At 38.8% G+C, this 24151-nt stretch overlaps 1 protein-coding gene across 6 annotated transcripts in view; it reads left to right on the top strand.

Moving 5' to 3' along the window:
- The window catches only part of THADA (THADA armadillo repeat containing), a 149801-nt gene that overhangs the window by 105016 nt on the left and 20634 nt on the right, over positions 1-24151 (top strand). For 5 of the 6 annotated variants that reach the window (XM_066178387.1, XM_066178388.1, XM_066178382.1 and 2 more), the window contains 5 exons: positions 10897-11327; positions 11676-11797; positions 13192-13264; positions 15104-15248; positions 18418-18549. In XM_066178387.1, the coding sequence (XP_066034484.1) occupies positions 10897-11327; positions 11676-11797; positions 13192-13264; positions 15104-15248; positions 18418-18549 (903 nt within the window). The remainder of the gene's footprint in view (positions 1-10896; positions 11328-11675; positions 11798-13191; positions 13265-15103; positions 15249-18417; positions 18550-24151) is intronic. The other variant, XM_066178386.1, reaches the window with a different exon arrangement.

Genomic DNA, 24151 nt, shown 5'->3' with positions numbered 1-24151 from the left:
TATTTCTGAGCTATGTTGAATCTGGATAAACAATAGTATATTACTTGTGCTCAAGGTGTCCACTGACTTACGGAATCCTTTAGTGCTTTGTAGAAGAAGGCCCCTTATTCTGCCTTCTCAAGAGCTAGTCCTAGGTTTTTTTGAGGGGAAAACTGAGGTATGGCTCCATGTCAAGGCTTGAAGTTATGATCTTGCAGTATTCCTAGTCCCAGAATGGCTAGCAACAAAAAAGGTCGTCTCCATGTTCCAGAATGGCTTTTTGATCCAAAATCCAAATCCTGGACTATTGCTACTTTAACCTTTTCAGAAAGCCACAGAAATGTTCCTTTGTGAGACACCTGAAATAGTTTCAGAGAAAGTGTTTTCTAATGTTTAGAAGTTTTATAAAATACAACTCTCAGAGCTTCTTTCAGTTTCTTTTTTCATTTTGATTCTTTATCAGTGGGAATTTTTGAATGACCAGTGAGAACTATCAGTGGTTTTAATGTTGTAGATTACAGTTAGCAACAGTACAAAACAAGCTGTGAACAATAAGAAAAACAAAGGTATGGAGGAAGGAACACCCTTTGACGTGTGCCAGTGTGTAGGCAGCTTTCAGTCAGTTGTTAGTAGCTTCCTTGTGGGCCTGTTTTATTCATTTCTTATAAGAAGTGAGTAATAAATTACCTTGTCAGTCCAGGAAGGCAATTAATGAATTCTCATTTCATTAAAATTCTTAACCCTGCATTTAAGTCACTGGTGCCGTTCTTTATTTCAGATAGTCATGTTGTGGGCACTGTTAATTTAAAAACCAGTTCCTTTTGCTTTTTTTTGCTTAGGCCTTTGGTTGATGTAGTTCCATTCTAATTCTAAAATTGCTATTAGTGTGATTTCTTGTGAATGTATAGTTCAAGTAGTGATGATAGTTGTTAGGAGAGCAAATTGGTGATGAAATTAACTTCTTCAGACAGGTTGATGCAGAACTAGCCTGTGCAACAGAAGGACAGGCATAGAGAGTGGCTAGGCAAGGGCCACATGCTTTATAGGGTGGAATGTACCACCTTATCTAAAACAGTTTTAATATAACATGTCTGTAGGGATAATTTTTTTCCTGGCTCTTTTTCTGGTTTTTCTGCAGCTAAGCTCTATCTACCATCAATAATTCTTATATTGCAGTATATATTTACTCATTTTTGTTATTACTACCGAATAAAGCTTTTTAAATCCTCAGAGTCTAGCTGTGCATCATAACTACAAAATAAACAAAAACAACCCCCAAAGACTCCCTCAACCATATTTGGGCTCATCACCCTTTTTACTTTTTTTTTTTTACTCTGAATATTCCTTTTTGAAAGAGATCCTTTTGGGACTATTAATTTTTACACTTTTTAAATCAGGATCCTCTACCTCTGTTCAGCTCCTTGGTGGTATGAATCATCCTGGTTTTCCTCTATTCTCTTCATCTGAAGTTTTTTCATCTTCTGATTATTCTTGTCAGTCACCCTTCAGCTCTATTTTTGTATTTTCTTTTAGGAAGGAACAGCCAGTACTCCAGGGGAGGGCTCCTCGTTTTGCTTACTTAGTGGGCATTTTATTTCTTTTACCAGTCTCTTCCCTATTTCAGTTATCCTTGGGGTTTTTTTTGTCTGTTCTGGTTTTAAACAATTGCTGCACATTTGCAGAGGCTTTTTTGGACCTCTGCACACCAGGAAACTCCCCTCCTTTTTTTTAATGCCCCTGACTTGTGAATAGCCCTTTGAGCCTGAGGGATTACACCATGCTGTGGCTGGATTACCAACTGTAGTGAACTCATTTATTTTTCAAAGCTCATGGACTGCAGCAAACCTGGGTGCTGTAAGGTACAATTTCTGCAGAAGGAAAGCAATTATTTTTGCAGATTCTCTCTGCTTGGGGATAGTTCATTAGCATTGTTTTGCTTAAAAGTTTCATTCCTACATAGGTTTAAAATGACATATTTCAGGCACTGTCTACAGAGAGTAGAAACTCAGGCTGGAAGTATTGTTTTGAAAACTTGAAGATACATTGGGGACAATTTTATGTATCACAGGCAAGAAGCCCTTCTGAAAGGAGGGAGTAATGTGTTTATATTAAATAGAAACTGAGTGTCCCATGACACAGTAAGAGAAAGACTAAACTCTCCAGTTAAAACTGAATGTTTTGAGTCTCCCGTTTAAATGTTTTTAAAATACGATTATTAATTGAAGCGTTATACTTTTCTGAGATTAAATATCTTACTCATACATGCATATCTCTGGTTATGAGCCAGTTTTTCTCTGTTCTAATCTTGATTTGTAAAGTTGTTTCAATGAATAAAGGGTGAAGGACAAATCCAAATAAAACTGTTTCTTGATGTGTTTATCTAAGAGGCCCCAGGAAGTGCTGTATATGAGTTCCAGGCCACAGGCTGAAACTGATTTTCATCAACAGAAATGGGAATGCAATGTAATGAGCCTGCAACTGGTTAAAATCAGACCACTTCTAATTGATTATGCCTGTCTAAAGAGGCTACAATTACAAAGAGGTTTTCAGAGTACAGCTCTGCCTAGGTCTTTCCTACATTATGATTATTTTCTGAAAGTGATTTGTTGTTTTCAATTAATAAAATCTGTCTCTTAAAGTGCAGGATAGCACTTAGGGAATTCACTTCACAAATTCAAAAAACATCAGCTTTAAAATATCAGCTAAGGAAGGCAGGGACTAATGGATACCAAAAGCATCTTGTCCAGCTAAAAATTTATTGCTGGTTAAATGATGATTATTTATCTTAAACAAAACAAAGCAACCCAAACCCCACAGCTTATTTCTATTTGCTGGACTGGATGCAAGTGTTGCCTGATTCATGTCACTGGGAAAAGAGATTCATGTCACTGGGAAAAGACAGTTTTCTTTCCTTGAGGTGATAGGCAAAACCTAGAACTTTTTTTCTGAGCTCCTAATGTGCCTGTGGGCTTTCAGATATGCTGAGACAATACAAAAGGCTAAGACTGTATAAACTTAAAAATACTTTTATTCTGTTATCGACTGTGGTTGGAAGCAAGCCTTAAAAAAATAAAAAAGTTAAAATGGAGAAATACTATTTTTAGCTTTATTGAGAGTAAAGAAAGTTCTTACCGGGTATAGAATTATTTGATGAGCTAATGTCTATTGTCACTATTAATAATTATTAATAGTGTCCAGGGAATTTGTTCTTATAGACTTCTTTGATGTATTTTCTCCACATTAACTGTTTTTATAGATCAGAAATCACAGATGTCTAGGGCCTTTTCATTCTCATAGGAGAACAATGCCGTCCTCTTGCAGAGGATATTCTGGCACTTCTACCCAGCTTCAGATATTACAGAGGAATAAAGTAACATTTGTAGGCATATTGGGGTGGGAAAAATGACCCTGAGTCCAGGTGAGAATATGTCCAGCATTAGCTGTGTATATGGTTATTTGCAAATTCACAAGTTTTGATCAGGAAGAGTTAGAAGCAGAGGTCTGTCGAGCTGTAGAGCTCCAGATCATGTGTGCATCTGAGGTTACATGCTTTCCTGTGCACTCAGAAATGGGCTTTGCAAGAGATGGAATACAGGACTCTGGTGTCATACACTGTTTCACTAAGTAAGATTCCTCTGTTGAATATGTGAACTTCCAAGAGGACCTGTCATAGACATTCCTGCTTTCAGATCTTCTGGAAATTGGTATTTTAAGCAAAACAAGATGAGAGTATTACTGTGAACTGCAGTGCTGGTTATGCAGGAGCCCAAGTGTTGAATTGCAGCGAAAGCTTGGATCTGGGATGCTCTGTCTCTCTGTAACAGATGAAGAATGCCACAAGACAGTGATCATATTTTCCTTCTTGCTTACATCTTGAAAAAGCTTTTTCTCAAAGTATTTTGTCATTTCATAAAGGGAAAAATGGATGCAACTCTCTATTATATACTTGACTAATAGAAGTGCATTTTAGCCAGGGGTGTCTTCCAAAAAATGGCACTTGTTGATAGAGCCCTGTCAACGTAAGTGAAGTAGGATGTAGAACAGAAGAGGGAAAAGATGAAAGAAAATTTTGCTGAAGATAATCCTGCCAAGTTGTTGCTTTATTCCGTATATATACTGTCAATCTCTTGGCTGGTTTGGCCTGTTGTCAAGTGTAGTGTCTTCAAAATTCAAGTTTGGTGGGAAAGAGAAGACATGTAAAAAGGACATCAAATATGATGAATCTGTGATTAAGGAAAACGACACCACTTGTAGTCTAACCAAGCATTTTTCCTTTCTACATTTGAGGTGGAAGAGTTTATAAAAGTTCTTGAAATTAACCAAACTCCAGTGTTGTTGTTAAACATGGAACAGTTACTTAGTATTTACATGATTAATCCTGTTAATAAAGAGATTGTTTTGATACCAAAATGGAGCAGCCAGTATTCCACTCTTACTTATTTAACTTCCTTGATTTTTGCAAAAACATACTTCTGTTTTCTTGCTATCTTCCAAATACTTAAACCTTCTGTAGATGTAGCTTGGTTAAGATTCTTAAATGCTGCTCACAATCTAAAGAAATGGTTGCAAAAAGTACTGTGCACTACACGTGTGTGTATGTGATCAGAAACATGGGCTATTATTTCAAGTGTCTGCAGGTTTTGTCCTCAAATACAAAATACTGTTTTAAATAACATACAGTGCAAATACCATTCTCGTGGTTATATATGTCCTTTTTAATTAGAAGTTATAAAATTCTTTCATAGAAATAATGTGGATTATGAAACTTCTGGATGCTTTGCAAGGAAAGCACAAGCTGGTCTTTACTTAGGAATGTCTTAAATGTTTGACCAAATTACCCAAATTACGTGATTTCTAGGACTTTTAAATAGCATTTGAATGCTATGGTCACTTTTCTTCTGTATCATACTTTATCTTTTCTTACTTTGGAAAGGAGCGAAAAGATAGGTAGCCAAGTTTTTCCTGTAGGCTAACTTTAAAAATTATGGTTTTTGAATGGTAAGAATTCGTCAGGGATAATTAGGTTTATTATTTTAGCCATACTTTAACTTTTTTAACCTAGATCCTTAAGAAGTATGGCCAAAGAATTATTTGAATTAAAAACTGGCAGGTTGTTAGCACATGTTTTGGTTATTTGGTCTAATTAGCTTAAACTTAAATTCACTCTTAACAAATCAAGGGCAGGTTTTTTTAATGTTGTCAGAAATTATATAAAGTTTGCTGGTGTATTGACTGTGGTACTGGGTAAATATTTTTATTCTTACTTAAGGAAGGTAAAGATTTAAAACATATTTACAGGATCATCTAAATGCTCTGTGCCTACTAATATTAAATTAGACAAGTCAAAAGGAAATGTTTTTAGGTACTCAGTGTTCTAATTCAATGCAGACAGGAGAATGAAGAAGTTGAGGGTGGCATTGTTGGAAGTCCAGGACACAGGGAGTGAATGGGAGTTGCCTGGACAGTAAAATGCCAGAGACAGAACAAGTGAGGGGTGCTGAGGTGATCCAAAAACTGACCAAAAGTTAGTGTGAGACAGAAGAACAAAACAAATGGGCCAAGGCTGAAAAGAACAAACTTTTGAAGAAAGGAGATGGATATGTGCTACACCAACAGCTGTCAGAGAAACACTGGAGGCAGAATTTGTGACACAGGTGGAGGAGGAGGAAAGTAAAAGTGGTTTTAGAATGGTGGCAGAGACAGTGATCAGAGGAAGGTTGTGGAGGGTAGGCATGATACTGCTGGAATGCTTTGTTGAGCAGGGAATATGGGAGGGTGTTCTATGAAATAAGTGACACTAGGGGAAAGTGGAATTGGTCATGTTTATTAATGTTAGCAGTTAAAATTCTGTCCCCACATGAAGACAGACATTGCTCATCCTTTCAAAATCAGTTCTCTTTAGATTCCAACATGTACCACTGACTGACTTGCACTGTCTCCATGGGGTTTTATGATTTTATATGAATGCAAAATACTGGAAAACTCAGTGCTGGGCCAGAGAGAAGCTGTTAAAAAAAAACCTGTAAGAAAAAAATAGCTGTTTCAGTGTCCAGATATAATGTGGGCTTTTTTCCCTTCTTTTTTCCTTTGGAAACTTTCCCTAATGCTGTACAAAATGCAATGGGATGCTTGTGTGTGTCCTCAACAATAAATTATCCGTGGATTCTGGTAATCAGTCATGTTTGCAGTTTTGAATTGTGTTATGAGTTCTGATGCCTAGTCTCTGAAATTGAAGAAGTTGCAGATGTCTTTAAAAGAAAACATCCTGCTTAAAATGTGCCCTTTTTATGATGAACAGTCACCTTAGTATGGCTGTATAACGAAACAGACTTTTCTGTTCTCTTTGTGGTTTTATTTCCATTTAGCAGTGACTTTGCCTAATCCGCTTTTAATAAAAAGGGAAAATACAAAAGAAAATACTTTTCCTTGGTATTTTTCTAGGAAAATCTCTTCTTGGCACTAATTATCTCTCAGCCTACTCCCTATTCATATGATCTGTTCAGATGTCTGTGGATGGGAGTTTGAGAGTGGATTTTAACGTCAGTTCGTAAACAATTGTGCTTTCTTGAAGGTCTTGCTGAATGATGAATATCCAGATTTTTGATGTTCAGAGCCCCTTCCCATAACAATATACTGCAGGCACAGCAGCATTTTATTGCTGCTCTTGCAATTTTTGTCTGCCTTTGCAGAGTGTCAGTAAGTTTTCTGATGCTGGTAGTAACCTCCCCCCTTTTCCCCTGCTTTGTTCTTTTTTTCTGGAGCCTCTGGTAGGAACATGGAAGATGGTTTGGATGCTCGAGGGCCTGCATACAGGATTTAATATCAATACTTATCTAGAAGTGTGCAAATACTTCGAGCTATGCTAATCACAAGTAGAAAAGGAAGCCCCTCACACAGTACACCTGGTGATCAGGAGAGTTGTCCAGTTGGCAGTAACTAAATAATGACTGTGAAATTACCCAATTACAGAAATGTATCAACTCTGCAAGGTGAAGCAAGTTTAGATTTAAATATGGAAGAAAGTCAGGTTACTTCTCTCACTTTTGAAGACTGTAGTGCCCCTGAGATGAAATATCAGCTGAGCTGTTCATCAGCTGATGGTTTGTTACTCCCTGAGCAGGGACATTTTTGTGTCCTTGCTCTGTGTATCTGCTTACTCTGGGAACAGACTCAATAGGTCCTGCCTGCCACTGCAGGGAAGAGCAGAGGAGAGACAGGCAGGGAGCAGGTTTGGGAGCCACTAAATTTTGAGGAGGTTTATAACTGGAGATTCATCCATTCCTAATTCCATTCTTCTCCTCTTCCTTTCCTCTTTATTTTCAGATGGTGAAAGACCATTTTACTTCATATACATAGCAGAACACAAGTTGATCACAAATAGGATTAAAAAAACAGCCCCTCAAACCTAGATACCGCGACATAGATGATGTATGTGTAGATCAGTGTGGGGGGGACAGAGGGATTGAGGATGTTTGTGTCGGGTGTTGGAGAGAACCAAGTGGTTGTGTAAGATCTCCTGTACTAGAAGCAGGCTGAAATTCTTCCTGTCCCACAAATGAAGCAATCCTTAAGGGGGAAAAAATAAAATTAAATCCACTTAGTTCTTGGGGGCTCTTTTGCATCTGTCAGCATCCTGGAGAGACTGCTGTTTGCCAGGACCCTTCTTTGGTCAGGCAAAATTTGTTCTCCCTTCTCTCAGGAGCTGGTCATTCAAACTGTACAGTGATGTTTGTTTGTAAATAAAAGTATGTCATTACTGTATCTTAACAACAGAGGCTGACATTTACTTTGGGAACCAGTGTGGTTTTCTGATTTAGTTGGATGTTTTGATGTAAGCCAAAGGAAAAAGTTTACTTAAAGCTAAGCAGACGATAAAACATTTACATGAAAGCCTGGAAAGATTTCTCAGTGATGAAGTTGAAAGCAGGAATATTTCCACTGCACTGTAATAAGACAGGGGCATTCTTTCCTTTTGTACATATTTGTGTGAAAAAAGAGTGGTGGAGAGCACGTGGAGCACAAGATGAATGCAGAAGGATTTGCTTTCTGGTGTGCTGAGGCTAAGCAAATATTCAGACAGTCTTATTTTGCTGATGGCCTTGCCATTGAGACATCCAGTTTTAAAGAGACTCTCCGTAAAATAGATGAGCCACAGTGTCCACAGTCTTTCACAATTGCATGGGAAAAAAAGAAGTCACCCAGAAGGCTTCCAAAGCAGAAGTATTTGATATGTACAGAAAAAGAGGATCTGTTGCCAAAGACTCTGTATCACAGTCTCTGCAAGCTGGTAGTTCTGGGAGTGAGTAGCTCCACTATGTTTTTTATATGAGAGTAGTTTTCCCCTTCAAAGATGAAAACATAAAGAGAAGTTGTGCTGGCCTTGCAAAATACCAACGAAAGTTTGCTGAGTTGGAAGGTCAGTGCATGGCCAGCTCCTGGAGTCCATGGGAGGGTCACCACTCTCTCTGATGTTGAGTTGCAGGCTCTGGCAAAGCTGGCAGCATTGAGACCAACAAAATGGTGTCAAATCACCCCCTCCCCCCTTCCCCTAATTTTTTCTCTCCCTTTTGCTTCCTCTCTGTCTCTCTCTGTGTGCACTTAAGACTACTCTGCCTTTCCCCTCTCTGTAACTTTGACCCTTCCATCCTGTCAGGTTTCCCATTACTGCTTACACGTGGCTTACCTCATTGTAAAGCAACGTGGACAGGAGATAAAATTGTTTCTCTTGTAGTAGACTTACAAATACACCCTTGGTTTGAGGAGCTGAGCTGATGGATGTGTGTGTTGCTGAAAGGCAGCTGAGGAGGGGAGCAGGTAGGAACCCGAGATGGTGCAGTGCTCCCAAACTGAAGCTGTTTCTCTTCTTGAGCTGGGGCGTTTGACCTTCAACCTTTTTCTTTCAGCTGCCTGGGATTATTTCTGTTGTTAAACTGCTGTCTGTGGAATCAGGCTGTGTAATGACTGAGATGAAGGCCTAATCCCTCTCCAAGGCAACCAGACAGTTCAGAAATTAAGGAATTCTGGCAGTTGGATATGTGTCGTGTGACACGGGCATTAACGCCAGTTTGTGCTGTGATGCCAGTGTGTAAAAGCAGTGTGTTTGGAGGGGGTTTAGAAATGTAGCAAAGAAAATATACAAGTTTGCATTGCTATGAGAGGGAAGTCAGCTGTGTCCTGTAGAGGATAATGCTGTGAGACAGCTTTGCGCTGATACTGGAGTTCCTTTGACTGCATCAGGTCCCTTCAGAAAAGAAACTGTAGGGAAAATGTGAATGACAGAGCTAATGGTTGGGCAATATGTCTGAAATTTTTTTACAAATGCTAGATTTCTTTGAAGCGTGTCCAGAATTACTCAGAAACGGTTCTGTCTTATGTGCTAGACAGCGTACAACCATGTCAGCTTTCTGTGTAAATGTCAAACAAATTAAGATGGCTTTGGAAGAATCTGAATATGAAAGGGCAGGATATTTAACTGTAAATAGAAGGCTTAGGGAAATGTCTTCATGGGCAGCAAAATGAATCTATATTTGTGCTGCAGCTTCATGTCAAATTCAGGAATTTAGTAGGACTGTTTGGACAGGCTTTTAGCAGTGCTTAATGTTTAATTATAAATAGCAAAGTTACATTGCAATTAATTGTCTTCTTGCAGATACTGAAGACATGTAAGTTTGTTTAATCTTTATATTTACTTTTAGTGCATTTTTGCATTTAAAAACCCTCTAAACTTCCAATATCCCCGAGCACTAGCGGCACTGTTCTCTGTTCTTTTGTGATTTTCCCCTACTTGCATTTGAATTTTGTGGGGTAGAGCATGTTCATTTTCTTGCAGTACAAGCTATACAGACACTGAACTGGGCAAAATGGTTTCAATTTTATAAAATGGTTCATTCCTACTGATGATGGAAATGAAGGCTGAACTCAAGGCACATAAATATTTCAGTCTATGTGGGTATGAGATAGGACCATTGATGACTTTATTCTTTCACGTTGTGTCTACATTGCCATCTCTGCTAAAGCCTAAAACCCTCTGGTATCACAGATGGCAGTGGCCTCTTTGTTGGCCCCAAGAGGTGGCCAAGCACTAAAGAAGGCTCTCAGGCTGTGCTGCGCCATGTGGACAAGGTTGCCCCAGTGTAAATGGCTGAAATGTCACAGTTCCTGTGCTGATACATAAGAGGGGTTACAGTGCAGCTCCTTTGTTTTCTTAGCTATGTTAACTGTTCCAAATGAATAAGGATAGGAAAAGCATCCTGGGTTTTTTAATAAGTAAATTCTTTAGACTGATACACACAGGACAGTCTGTTTATCTCGAAGGGGCATCTTCTTAATTTTTTCTGACTAAAACTATGAAGGCATGAGATTTTGCAGTGTTATCAGAATGGCCTCTGCCATAATTTCTCCTGATTTCAGTTGTAGTAGTCTGAGAGACAGCACTTTGTTCAGTCTGGTCTCTGATTTTAGAGCTAACTATCTACATTTTTTCCCACATATATTTAATAGTTTATTTGTGTTAATCACTTTCTGCAGTGGTAGAAATGGTTGGCTTGTACAATTTGCAATATTGTATTAGTAGCTTGATTTAAAGAAATAATTACCAAACAGATGTAATTGGTAAAGATTGCAGGCAATCTGCAAGATACTGTAACATATTTTAAGTTGTTTGAAACTTTCAACTCATGTGTTTAACAATCATAGTTCTCAGAAAATTTTGTGTCCGTGTTTCTTTTGATTTAAATATGAATACATGTGATATCTAGCAAAGCTTTTTTATAATTTGGAATCAATTTAAAATGAAGGAGAACTCTGATTTTCATTTCATGCCTGAATTTACCTTACGATACCTTTTGCATACCTGATATTTGTCAACTTCATGGTCTGGAGCAGATGGTAACATCATCTATTTGTTCACTTTACTAGGTGTTACTCTCATTCCAGGAATGCAATTGCTGGACTTTTGGGAAGAGATGAACAGAGTCATTTCAGATTCGGAATTGGTGTCTGGTGTTCCCTACTCATCTGCAGTACCAGGACTGATACAGTATCTCCAGAGTATCACCAAACTTGTAATATCAGTGCTGTCAGTGACTGCAGGTCCTGATATCCAGAGCTGTGGTTCAGCTGCTGTGAAGGAAATGGCCAAGCCCTCACTGTCTGTAGTTCATCTCCTGCACTGTGAGTTCCATGAAGTGCGTCTGCTGGCATTGGAAGCAGTACTGCTGTGGCTGAAACAAAGCAATTCCAAGAAGATTGCAGAGGGAAGAGGAGGTTTATTGTGTTTACTCACTGATTTGGAAGGCACTCTTCTCACAATGGCTCTGAAGGAAACAAATCCCCAGTGTTTTTGCAAGGTAAGAGAGTGCTTTTTTATTGACATTTTGTATGTTTTCCATAAATTATGTTTTTAATTTTTAGATTATATTTGTAATTTTCAAAAATATGTTTCAAACACGCACTATGCTTTTTAAATAGTAAGAGAGTAGTAGGGATTTTTTTACACTGAACAGGAGCTATGCACTAATTTTGTAAGAGATGTTCTTGTGTAAAAGCAAGAACTTCCTCTTTCCTTTCTTAGAACTGTCCAGAGAGAATCTTTGTGTTCTTGGAGTGGAACTCAAATCAGTGTTTTATTGATCTCAAATGTGCACATTCCTGTTGAAACTGTCTGTAAATTCTTTGTTTGTGAATTGGGTCTGCAGGTGCTGGAAATTCTTTATAATATGGATCTCAGAAATGTGCTTCCAAAGACTGAATGCTCCATAAAAATGAATCCAAGTGAGCTCTTAACCTGGAGTTTAAACCTTGCAGATATCTCCAGCAGGTATGGTCTTTCATGCACGTTGAAATACTTATATTTGAAAAACTTTCAACATTGAATATTAATATATTGGTTTGGGACTGCCCTTTCATTTAAAAATCTGTGTTTCAGAAGAGAGAGTGTGGCTTACTTGAATAAAGTGGATTCTTGAGAATTTTTCAGAGAAGTAAGACCGGAATTATTGTAAATAATCTGAATTATTAAAAAGGCCCACAAGTCATACTAGCACCATGTAAATGTTCGGTAGTACAGTTCCTAAAACAAGGAGTTACTCTGGCTGTCCTGTGGTAGCCAATGAGCATAGTTCTCCCTGAATGGTAATTGGGAAACACCCACTTTACTGTAGAATTAACAACGAATGATCCAACCATATACTCATTTGCAGTGAATCTGCCATCCCTCCTATTCCAGTTTAAGGGCAGATGGTTTGTACAAACAATGACAGATCTCATTTGACCTGTTGGATTGGCAGAAATGGTTAATCCTAATCCTGAGGGTTTGCACTCCTTACACAGACTGTAAAGTCAGCAGAAAGCACTGAACATGTGGAGCCAGTTTGTAGTTCCTTACTGGATTAGAAGCTGTGTCCATCCATTCATACTGGAATGGACAAACAGGCTTAGAGTGTCCAAGCTCTAAGAGTATGACATCCTGTTTCTGATAGTTCTTCAAGCCATGTAAACATTGCAGTCCAGTGTTACAAACATGGAATACAGAGGACATAGAGTGTGGAACAGCACTTTATAGCCGTGCGTATTCGTTGCTGATTTGTGCCAAATTGTTCAACTTCAAATGATGATGATGGGGAGTGGTCATTTATGGGATGAAGTAAGATATTGGTGGTAAAATAACACTAACTGGTGCTGTTAGAGGGAAATGGCTGAAATAGCTGGTCTTGCTGCTCAGGTGTTGCCATTCCCCATGGTGGGAATAGGCTTCAGAAGCCACAGTGCCAAGAGCCATGTCCTTAGATCCTGCTAGGCAGCAGGGAGGCTTGGAAGCTGGCAGTAGGCATCTTTTGCACTCAGAGCATTTCTAGCAGCTGTAGAAAAGATATTCCTGAAGCTAAGCACCAGCTTCAAGAGATGCATTTGTTCACAATTTAAAATAATGTTTGGTTTATATGACTAAGCTTCCATTTTCAAGTGTATTCTTCTATGATAAATATGCAAATAGAAAATAAGCATGAGAGCAGTGAAAGTAACGTTTCATTTGCATATCAGCTGAGAACTTAGCTAACATCTAGATCTCTGATGTAAAAACTCCAAGTGCTCAGCTTGAAAAATACCCACTAGTGATAATCAAAAATAATTAAGAGATGGCTGGTTTTCTTGTAGAGATGAAATGATGACAGAAACAGCTGGCTTTTTGATATGTCTTTTGCCTTGTTTTCTCAGCCCTGAAGGTCAAACCATCGCTCTCAAATTTGCCTCCAAATTGATTATCCACCATTTGCAGAATCATCAGCACGTAAGGGAAATGGAGCTGGTTAACAGTTTTGCAATCCTGGAGGTTTTAGTGATTTCAGTAATGTGGCTTCTTTTAGATCCAAGCCCCAAGCTTGTGTTTTCTTGTGTCCATTCATCATTTTTAATGTTATGTCTCCCTCTCTGAATACACTGCCGTGTTCTGAAATGACACAGCCATGAATGTCATCTCAGTACCTCCCTCTCAAAGTAATTTCAAGTTAAATACATAGGTAAATATTTCTGATGGAGTAATTTCACCTTCTGAGCTCATCCAAAATGGTCACTATAATGTGGAAAGGGAAATGCCTGCGGTGTTTAATGCTTGTTCTGAATCCAGCCCATTTACTGAAGTGCAGCTTTGTTGTGGTTTCTTGAATTTTGGAAAAGCCCACAGGAGAGGACGTGGGGTGGGAAGGCACGAAGCTGAAGCAGTGGTTGGGTGCAGTTCCCAGCTAGCTCAGATTTCTTTTCATTTTAAATTGTCAGTCTCTGATGTCACATATATATGTGTAGAGCTGTGCAAAAGCATCTTTAGCGCTAGACATTTTAAAAAATATTTTCAAAGACACAAAACCCACTTAGTGGATATTTTAAAACTCTAATGATCTGTTTTAAAAGGATTATTTTCCTTACAAAGCTATTTTTTTTCATAGAATGAGCAGCAGAATGGATTCATATTATATGCTAATAACCATGTCTCATTATAAAAAAAAATAAAATCAGATTTGCACACAAGAATTGAGGAACATGAATTACGATGTTAAATCTTTTTTGTTAAAGGAAAGGCATAGCGTGAGTACTTAAAGTTAACATAATAAAGAGGAATTAATGAAAAATGCTGTAAAAATCTTAACTAGAAATGCTACAACAACTCTCTCTAATAAGCACATAAATCATGGAAGATCTAAGATATACCCTACAGAGAGAGCTTTTGGCTTTGGGAAAGACCAGGTACATCAGTTTTCCATCTAAATTCTTTCTTTGGGCTTGCATTCAGTATTTACATCTGTGGAAGGGATTTTCTCTTCCATAAGGTTGAAGTTTTAGTTCTGTCTTTCTTGATAGTCCATCCATGTGTCTGCTGGAAATTTGAGTCATTGTAACATCTTGGGAGATTTTTTATTTTTTGTTTTCACCTGTTACAGAATCTATAGGACATGCTCTGGCTGTGTTCCTTTGTGCAGTGCAGGTAGATGGCCCTGTACCAGGCAGGATGAGGCAGAGTGTGACTGAGGTTTCATTTATTCCTCAGTTAATGAGGTGGGATGTGAACTGGCTGAGTGGCACATCCCAGAGGGTCGTAAGCAGTGTCACAGGGTCTGTCACTTAGTGGTGTCCCCAAGGGTCAGTGCTGGACCTAATATTGTTTAACTTCTTCATCAATGACTTGGATAGAGGGGCAGGTGCCTCCTCAGCAAGTTCACTGACAACACAAAGCTGGGAGGAGGGGCTGGTACTCCAGAGGGCTGTGCAGCCCGTCAGAAGGACCTCAACTGACTGGAGAGATGGGCACAGAGGAGCTCTCTGAAATTCTGCAAAGGACCAGCATATTTGTCCTTGGCTTGCACGTGTAGAAGGACTGAGTACACAAAAATACACTTTGGCTTGTGTGGTTATTGGTGTCAGGTGTGAAGGGACAGAGTGAAATACTTGCCTGTGAATACTGCTCTAACTAATAGGAAATTTCCAAACTATTTAATGTTCATGTGGGATTTACCACTTTGAGGAAGTCAGGCATGTACTAATGAACAGTATCCCTTAGGCAGGCCATAGTTCAGTATGGTGGTAAGAGGCAACACCAGCTTGTAGAGCACACTTTTCACATCTTCTGTGCTTTCAGATTTCAGAGGAAGTCTTGAAAAAGTGGGTTCAGCTGATAGTTTATTTTTGTGGAGATGAGCAAGAGACAGAGATGCTGTTAGCAGCTGCTGAAGTTCTTAAGAGTATAACATCATTCCTGCTGATCTGTAAGAAGCTCATTCTTGGTAAGTAGCTTGAAAGTAATTTTCTATATCTTTTTTGATGAAATCCATTAATACATGATTTCAAATGTATTGTATGTGTATGCACAGTCAAAACATAATTACATCAAACGGGGTTTTTAAAAAAATTTAATAGGATTTAATTACTAAACATATAGAGTTATTTAAATTCTGGTAAAAAAAGCACATGTGCCTGGCCTCTGGCAATAACTCTGCAGAAGGGGCACATGAGATGTTGTTATGTCTCCTGGTTACTATACACTGCTGTACAGAATTACTGGCTTGCAATTGTTTTGTGACTTGAATCTTTCTGTACTACTCTATTGGTGAGGTGGGCAGAGTTTAGTTTAACACTGGAAGTGTTAAGAAAGCTGTGCTTGCTGGATGTTGAAATGAAGGGCTTCAGTCTAGAAATGAGAGACACTTTCTACTATAAATAAGAATGATTAATAATTGGATCACATTATATGTCCCAGGTGTAAGAATTTTTGTTTTAAGTTAACATTATACCATCTCTTTAGAAAACAAAGAAATAAGGAGAACAAACAAAGCCTACATAGCCTTATTTAACAGTACATTACTGACTGGGAGCCAAAGCTCAGTGAAACTGGTTTATTCTGAGAATAGATGGGGTCTTTCTTTTAGCTTCTCCCCCCCCCCCCCCCCCCCCCCTTTTCTGTAAATAGAGAATAGGGAGATTTTGTGACTAAAGGGCCAGGAGATATGCAAGAATAGGTAGTAATAGATGATGAGGAAATTATTTTGCATCCTGAACAGGACAGACAGCTTTAGATACTTTTAACTCTGTGATACTTCATTCCAGTGTAGTTATATAAATGTTTTTAGTTTAAGTAGCTTAAATCCATCCATGTGGACTGGATACAAATATCTCTTATACAAAAAGAACAGTATATTTCTTAATCTGTAGATAGTGGTTTTGTGAAAAATTAGCTATTATTTTTGAGATGTGCCTTTTAAGAGGTTTTGGTAACATTTACCAGAGCTAAATCTGTTTTATGAGGTAGACATTGGCCTGTTAAATGTTCATGGTATCAGCTCTGGAAATCTTGACCTTCACCATCTAGATGAAGATCTTCATAGGACAGATATTATTACCATTTTATGCCAAATGAAGGCAGTGGAAGTATTGGAGTGAAAAACTCCCAAATGCTGTGCTTCTCATATGTTATTTGGATGTGGTCTGTAGATGACAGACAACAGTTTCCTCTTTGATCTTGTCAAAACAGTTGCTGATTTCCATGCTTTCCAGTCAGGCAGATGTGATAGTCTGAAATAAAAAATAGCAGCAGTTTGTATCCTCTGTAAAATCCTAACAAAAGAAATGAAAACAGACAAGCAAAAAAAATAAATGCCCCCCAAACAGCCCAGAAAATGGAGCCCCAAGCCCTCAGTGGGCAAACCATCTGAATTTGCTCTGAAAATTGATCCAGAGGAAGAAAGATGCAGAGCTGACCCTTCATAGTACCTAGAATTGTCAATCTGGGGATCTTCACAACTGTGACAATCAGTACTGCAGTGAGGAGTTTGGCAAATCGAGGGCATGGGCTGGTGATTAGTTGTAGTGATACAAACCCAGAATAATTCCCTTAAGTGGATTGTGTGCATGTAAACAGCTTTGACTTCTATGCCTTCTTCTGCAATAGCTTGCTTGATCACATAGAGTTAAAAGCAGAAGTTAAAGGAAACTGTGGTTGTATGAAATGGAGTTGTGGTCGTTCCCAAGAGCTTCCATTACTATGTTCCTAAGAGAAGGAGGGTGTTTGTAGGTAGTCTAGTCTGTATGTTCTGGGTGACCCCATCATCTCTTCATCAAGCTGCTTGAGGGTACAGAAAAGCTCTTCATGCAAATTCCCTTTGTAGACTTCAATTGCTTCTGGAGATCCAGTAGAAACTTCTATAGGTGGGAAATCTGGCATTTGAATCTATAAGGGAATACTTATTCTGCCCTAGCTGTACCAGTATAACATTACTGAGTGTGTCATGCTAGGAAAAAAAAAAGCAACTTCTTTCTGAAATAATTATGCTTCATGCCATTGCTCCATAGGGAAGTTACAGGTAATACAGGAATGCTGCTTCTGCCCGTGTAGTAAAGCCTAGACCAGTTAATTTTGGCCAAGCAGTGAAATACAGTTGTCTGGCTAGCCTTGTAATACAAATCTCTGATAAACCTGCTGAAAACATGGTAGAAGAAAACCAGCAATGAAGCACAACTCTTGTGTTGTCTGTGGTCACCAGAAAGTAATATCTAACAGCTGGCTGCATCTAAAAGGGACCTTCCAGTGGATTCCTCTAATCAGGATGTTCAACAAGACATGAGAAATCAGCTGAAAAATACCCCAGCCAACCTAGGAGTACAGATGTGTGACTTGAGCTAGTCGTGCATGGTATGGCAGCAGTGAATGGCACCAGGGTTTGCAAGGGAAGAATTACAAGGGAGGCTTGTGAGGTGTGAATTGCCACTGGGGTGGTGAGTGCTGTCTGCCTGCCTTGGCCATTGCCAGATGAGCACTTCCCTCTTGGCACTTTCTGTTTCTCTGGTTAGTCTTAGCTGTGTATATGTAATCACCCCATGGATTTAACTTGTTTCCAACAGAGAGTGGGTGTAAGGCTGGCAAGGCTTGCTGGTGAGTGGTGGGGACAGGTGGATGTGAGGAGAAGGAGGTGATGAGTTGATCCCTGAGAGGTGGATAGTTTGCTGCTTCCAGCAGGGAATGGCATTTGGGTTCAGCACTACTGGCAGTCTCTGAGGAAACCTTGGTTTGGCAGCCTCTGCTTCAGGCAGATTGCAACAGCAAATCTATGATCAGAGTGTGTTGGTCAATCTCCAGCCACAGAATTTTTGATGTTGCCAAACAGAAATTCTGCACTCCTAGAAATTGTAGAAAATTGAGAGCACTCATGACTAAAATTGAACCCAGACCCAGAGACGCCCATTCTCTTATCTGTTGCCCACTGTTTAAACCAAGCTGAGTCTGCCACCTGGGTAAGGTTCACAGATGCTGAAAATACTTCAGTGGTATTGTCAGTCTTTTTCCCAGTGGTTTGCCAGTGCTTTTCATGTGTTGTGTTTAGGTGTGGAAACGGAGCTCTCTAACTTCTCTGAATGCATGTAAGAAATAGAACTCTAATTTTTCTCCACAAATAAATATAGGATTGTCTGATACCCTTGATCTGTGGAAATGTGTGATTCTACTGCTGCAGAATGAAGACTTGGTAGTAAGGGATGCTGCTGCTGATGTGATACAAGTGGCACAGTCAGAAAAAAAGAGCAATGAAGGAACAGGTATGTTGACATTCTTTTAAATATTATTGAATGTTTGGGAGGCAAAAGTATTTCTCTCCTCATCACAAATTTCTTGCTAACTGTAAAGTGTTTCATCCATCTCCTACAAATATGTGCCATAAAAGATTACAGCAAATTTGATGCCCACCATGCTTTATTGTTTTGCTTTTACTGTTCTTGGTTTAATTTGCCTATGGATACATGGAGATGTGAAAAAGACAACAGCAGGACTCAGCTTTATGGTTCATGCTGTGATGAGTCAACATTCACATCATTTCACTTTGAAAGTTCTTTAATACCAGCTCCGGTCTAATATAATGCAATGCAAGACACTCCTTGAATCCCACGTTGTTGTAAGAGCCTAATCACAGAGATGGGAATCTAGGAAGCAGCATTCAACTCATTGATTCATTATTAGACCTTGAAATCCATTTAGATCCAGATCAACAAAGACAATTCACAGCATACCCACAATGTGCTTTTGAGGATGTGGGCCTTTTTGTCCGCTTGTCCTAATTTACTCAACCCTGTTAATTTTAAAATAGCCACAAAACTTGTGTAGGCTTAACTAATTAGTGTGCTTCACTTTGAGAGTCTTTGCTGACACATTCTTCCGTGTGTTGTGAATAAATTAGAATTTACTACCAAGCTGATCTCTCTCTGGTGGTCTGTGGTCTATGGTACTCAGTAATGCCTGTACCAACTTGTCTGCAATCAGTTCAAATTAGTCAGCCCTCTCCATGTGAACTTCTGCTAGGCTGGTGATAAAGCAGCTCTGTGGTTAAAAAAAAAAAAAAAAAAAAAGTCAGTAAAATTATGTTTGCCACTATTGTAGATAGAAGTAGCCAGGAATCTGCTCATGTGGCAAGTATGGTTTTGAGCTGGCACTGTTCAGGCACAGAGCTATGGGGCAGAAGGTAAAAGGAGGGATATGGCATGGACAGCTTTCATCTTCCTGTTTAATCCCACAGCTCTGATTCCAGCACTGGCATCACAGCTCTGACAGTTTCTCTAGTCCCAGCTACAGCTCCCCTGAGTATCAAGGGGCTCCGTGTGCATGTGCCTCAGGTCCCCAGTGCTGGCCTTTGGGGGCATTCTCAAGTGTCTCAAGATGGTACTTTCTTTGGGAATAATACAGTGCTGGATTGCCTCTCTGACTTCTTGTATCATCTCCCTTCTTCCCTGTTGTATCCTGGTGCCAAGGGATATTTTCCTGTAACTGGATGAGAACTCTATCCTTTGTCTCCTAATTAATAACAAAGTCACCTCAGTGCTTGCTCTTACAGCTTACTACTTTGTAAAGCTGAAGTGACCGTAATTGAGAAGATAACATAATAATTCTTTTTAATTTGCTATGTTCCTAATTAGGATAGGGACCTCGCTCCCTAAACTTCTGTTAACCCCTTAGTTACACTTAGCTGTGCCTTCCTGTTTTTTCATTTAAACTTCTTGCAATGAAATGAATGTCTGTCTTGTGTGACTAGAAAAGAATGCTGCATTTGAAAAGAGATAATTCAGTTTCATGTCCATTTTTCATCATTGTTCCTTCCTGTGATCTTTCTTCCCAACTAAACCCTTTTCACTTTTTGTGATTTGCCTTCTAGCTTTTAGGGGAGCAATTTTGCCTTTGTGGTTTTTATTTATAACCAGATTAATATAAGCTCACCTTTGTATGTTGTTTGTTTACTTTCATTTACCCCTTTTCTTCTCATGTGCATGTGAGAGTATGCAATATGTTTGGGTCTGTGGTTTAGACATTTCATGGATCACCAGACCTCTGTCGTGGGAATTTTTAAATTACATTCAAATATCTGCCTATTTTTTTCAAGTTTTCATACCACGAAAGTCTGATTTTTCATCACAGCACTGACTTTAAAATAATTGAACCCACAGACTGAAGTTCATAGAAGCTGTGAAACAACTCTCTTTTAAAATTCTTACTTTATAACACATCACTGGATATCGTAAATTAGCTGACTTTATATGATGATAGCTCCATTATATGATGATAAATTAGTATTGTGGCCCAGTAGTTTTATTGTGAGATCAGAAAGAGGAATGGATGTTTAGAAACCTGTTTTCATACATTCTGTAATTGTTTCACTTTTATATCATTACCATTACCAGTAGCTAACACGAGAGAGTAAAGAGACAATTATAATTTCAGCTTCATTTGTGCATCAAAAGTGTTGTGTTCTAGTAGCCATTATATTTCCAGAAATACTGCATTGTATGAATAGGTTGTGGTGTGTTCCACCTTTTACTGCTGGTAATTTGCCATACAGAGGGCAGGAATGCTGTTCACAAAATACAAGCACTGGACCTGTCAGAAATTTTGGCCCTAGCATCTTCATATCCACTGCTCACAAAATCCTCTTTTCTCACTGTGTGCACAGCCTGTAAGGGAGGAGTAGCCTATAGCTGCCTGCAGAAGAACTGCATTTATGGTCAGCCTAAGGAGTCAGTGCTGTAAGCGCTTCATTTCTGCTGAGATCCAGAAGAATCTGTGATTATAGCCTGGCAACTGCCCCTGCCCTTCCTGTGTGATAGAAGCTGGCATCTTGTTTTCATGTGGAAGAGTAGGAAAGGTTATGTACTTGTGTGTTACAGTTAGACCAAGGCTGAATTAGCATCCTGTTCAGCAGAGCAGGGTGAAATTGGACTGTTGTTAGCAGTAGCAAAGTTATTTACATAGACTGTTCATAGAGTTGTAGCATGGTTTTCCTTTACATGTATGTTGCTGAATAACAGCAGAAATGTGTAGCAGTATGGTAGTATCAAATAATAGGTATTTTCATGTCATTTATAGATGGTGAAACTGGAGGCAAATGATCCTGTCTATTATAGTGTGCTTTCACTTCCAGTAACAGCTCCTATCATGTGTAATTCTTTGAAATGCTACATGAGCTCCTGGAGGCGAATGTGAACTCAATTTCTTGTTGTTCCCTCGTGGCTTTTTGTGAGAGTAAACCCCCCAATTTCCTCAGGTAACTAATCCATGCGGCTTTGGATCACTCAAATTTCAAAAGCAGTAAGCTTGTGGAGTCAGAAATGTGTGGCAACACGTGTGATACAAGAACCCTGTGGAAATTGCAGCCCCCTTTTTCGTTTGGAAGGAGAAAAGGCCAAGAGACCAAATGCTGATACACCACAGGGCTCCTATCCTCACTCTACCCTACTATTTACCCCCAAGCAAAACCCTACAAGCCCTGCTATTTTCTTATAGAAGGCAAGGACTTCTACTGTTACCAGTAAAGTTCACTTCTAAAATTTATTTTATTCATACGGAGAAACTTGTTTTATGTTTTCTGTATGTGCAAAAGCTCCTTTTTAGTAGGGGAAGTTACTGAGATTGGATGATGGCAGTTGTTTTCTGAGCAGAGCTGGTCAAACAGAATCCTGTCTCACCAGAAGGGAGAAAAGCTTCTGTTTTCCTTGCTAAAAATACCAATGTAGGTAGTTAAGGTTTTCCTAATAACTGAAACAATATAAACCCCATCTGTAACTCAAGGTATTGTGTGTACACTTTGTTGTTGTTTCCTCATGCATTGAGGTGTAAACCTCTGGGGGATTGTTTTATTCCTTTTAGTATGAGGGAGGGTACAGGAAATATTGTATTCAGTGGAAAGGTAGAATAGTTGCTTTGAAATGTAATTAAATTAGTGACCCATGGCTGTGCAAAGTCTAGACCTGTTCACGGCAGCATGTTTTATACAAGAGGGTTACTCCTTACAAGAAAGATGATTTAAGTTGGGGAAACAAGAATGCTTTTTCCCTACTGGTGATTGCTTTGCTAAATATCGTGAAAAATTCAAGTAATTGTGCTAGAACAAAAACTGTATTTATTGGTGTCATTTTCCTCTATGGCTTTTTTTTTTTTTAATCTAGAGAAGAATTGCATGAAGTAAAGTTATGAGCTTGTCAGCATTAGAGAAGTTTCAATAAACTATTTTTCTACCATTATAGCCAAGGCAATCAAATTCTATAAAATTCTATATTAAAAAAACACCTTTAGTCAGCTTAACCTTTATGTTGGTAAATTACCAAATTAACCTTAAATGAGTTTAAGAGCATTTTTAGTGTCATCAGCATTAGCACCAATTTAGCTGATTTTTAAAATTGAGCTGAATTAAGCTTAGATGAGCAATTAGATTTGCAAACTTGGGGAAACGTTTTGAAAGTGCCTGAATGATTTAGCTGCCTGAATACTCTTCTGGAATATAATTGAGGACTTCAGGAACTTTCTGCTACTTCTGTTGTGAAATAACAGTTTTGTAGGGACATGAGCAAGTTAGCTCCTGGGCTCAGCTGTGTGGCTGCAGCAGAGCTTGTGCAGCCCAGGGCAGGTAAATGGCCCACTCTGAGCGCCACCATCACTGGCTGCAGTGAGAGCGTCTTTGAAAACCAGTCTAATGTTGCTATTGTTACATCCCTAAGTTTTTGAGTAATTCTGAGCATGATATAGTCAGCTTTAATCCACTGGCTAAAATATCAGATATATTAACTCTGTTCCTTTGGTTCCATTTCACATGCTTAAGAAATAAGCAATAGATGATACTCATGTGCCAGGATTTTCTGAGCAAAAGGCAATGCAAAGTTCTCTTCTCTTGATGGTTGCTCCCTTTTTGATAGATTGTACTTTTTATCTTTGGGAAAAATAATCATTGAAAATGACAAGTGTCCTGGTTTGGTTTTTTTTTTTTTTTTTTTTTTTTTTTTTTTTTTTTTTTTTTTTTTTTTTTTTTTTTGTTTTTTTGTTTTTGTTTTTGTTTTTGTTTTTGATTCACCAGCAAGGAGAAAAAGAATTTATTAGCTAGCTGGTTTAAAGAAGCTGACTCCACCTTCTGAACTGACTTTCCACCATCCTGTTGGGAAGGGGATGGCATTACAGAGCAGATTGAGTTGAAATTCCTGTGGAAGCTTTCGCTGCTGGGTGTTGACTGTTTCAGTGGCCCACACTATTTCAGGTTTATCTTACTCTTTCCAGGCATATAGGAGCATTTCAGCAGCTTTTATTTTGTTAATTGGCCAGTGAGTATAAATGTGTGTAAAGAGAGAAGTTAAAATGTGCTGCTTGGGGTGGTGGTGGGGGAAGAAAAAATATCATTTAATTAGATTGAAGCACTAAAACATTTTCAGGGTGTCTCTGAATTCTCTTCTAGACTTAGAAATACTTTAGACCTAACCATCTGACTGGGCAGAACCTCTCTCTCTGAGCCATGCTGTCACCTCAGCATGGAGAAGAGCAAAGCTGCTTGTTTCTTGCACCTCAGTTTTCTTTTTCACACATCGTTAGTGTAAAAGTCAAGAAAAATTCAAGCCAGACTTCTTCGTGAACCTAGAGTAGGTGTGGCTGCCATGATTGTGTGTGGAAAAAGGTTTATGTGTGTGGGGTTTTTTGGCACAGTGGTGGTGTAAATAAGCCTTAGCAGGGGTAGGGGAAGTTAAGGGACAGTCAGACTCGCTATATTAACATTTGAAAGAAACAAAGGAAGAAGATATCCTGCTCAAATTTATGTTTCTTGTTCCTCTAAAAATCTTCCTTGGGTGAACCTAAAGCTGTGCAAAAGGTTTCATACATATGTGCCTTAAGAAGATCTAG

The sequence above is a fragment of the Chamaea fasciata genome, unplaced genomic scaffold, assembly GCF_029207755.1.
Source record: "Chamaea fasciata isolate MVZ Bird 193981 ecotype frontalis unplaced genomic scaffold, bChaFas1.0.hap1 SCAF_3, whole genome shotgun sequence".
Classification (NCBI taxonomy): domain Eukaryota; kingdom Metazoa; phylum Chordata; class Aves; order Passeriformes; family Sylviidae; genus Chamaea; species Chamaea fasciata.
The sequence above is the reverse complement of the archived record's forward strand: the minus strand, read 5'-3'. Positions and strand labels throughout refer to the sequence as shown.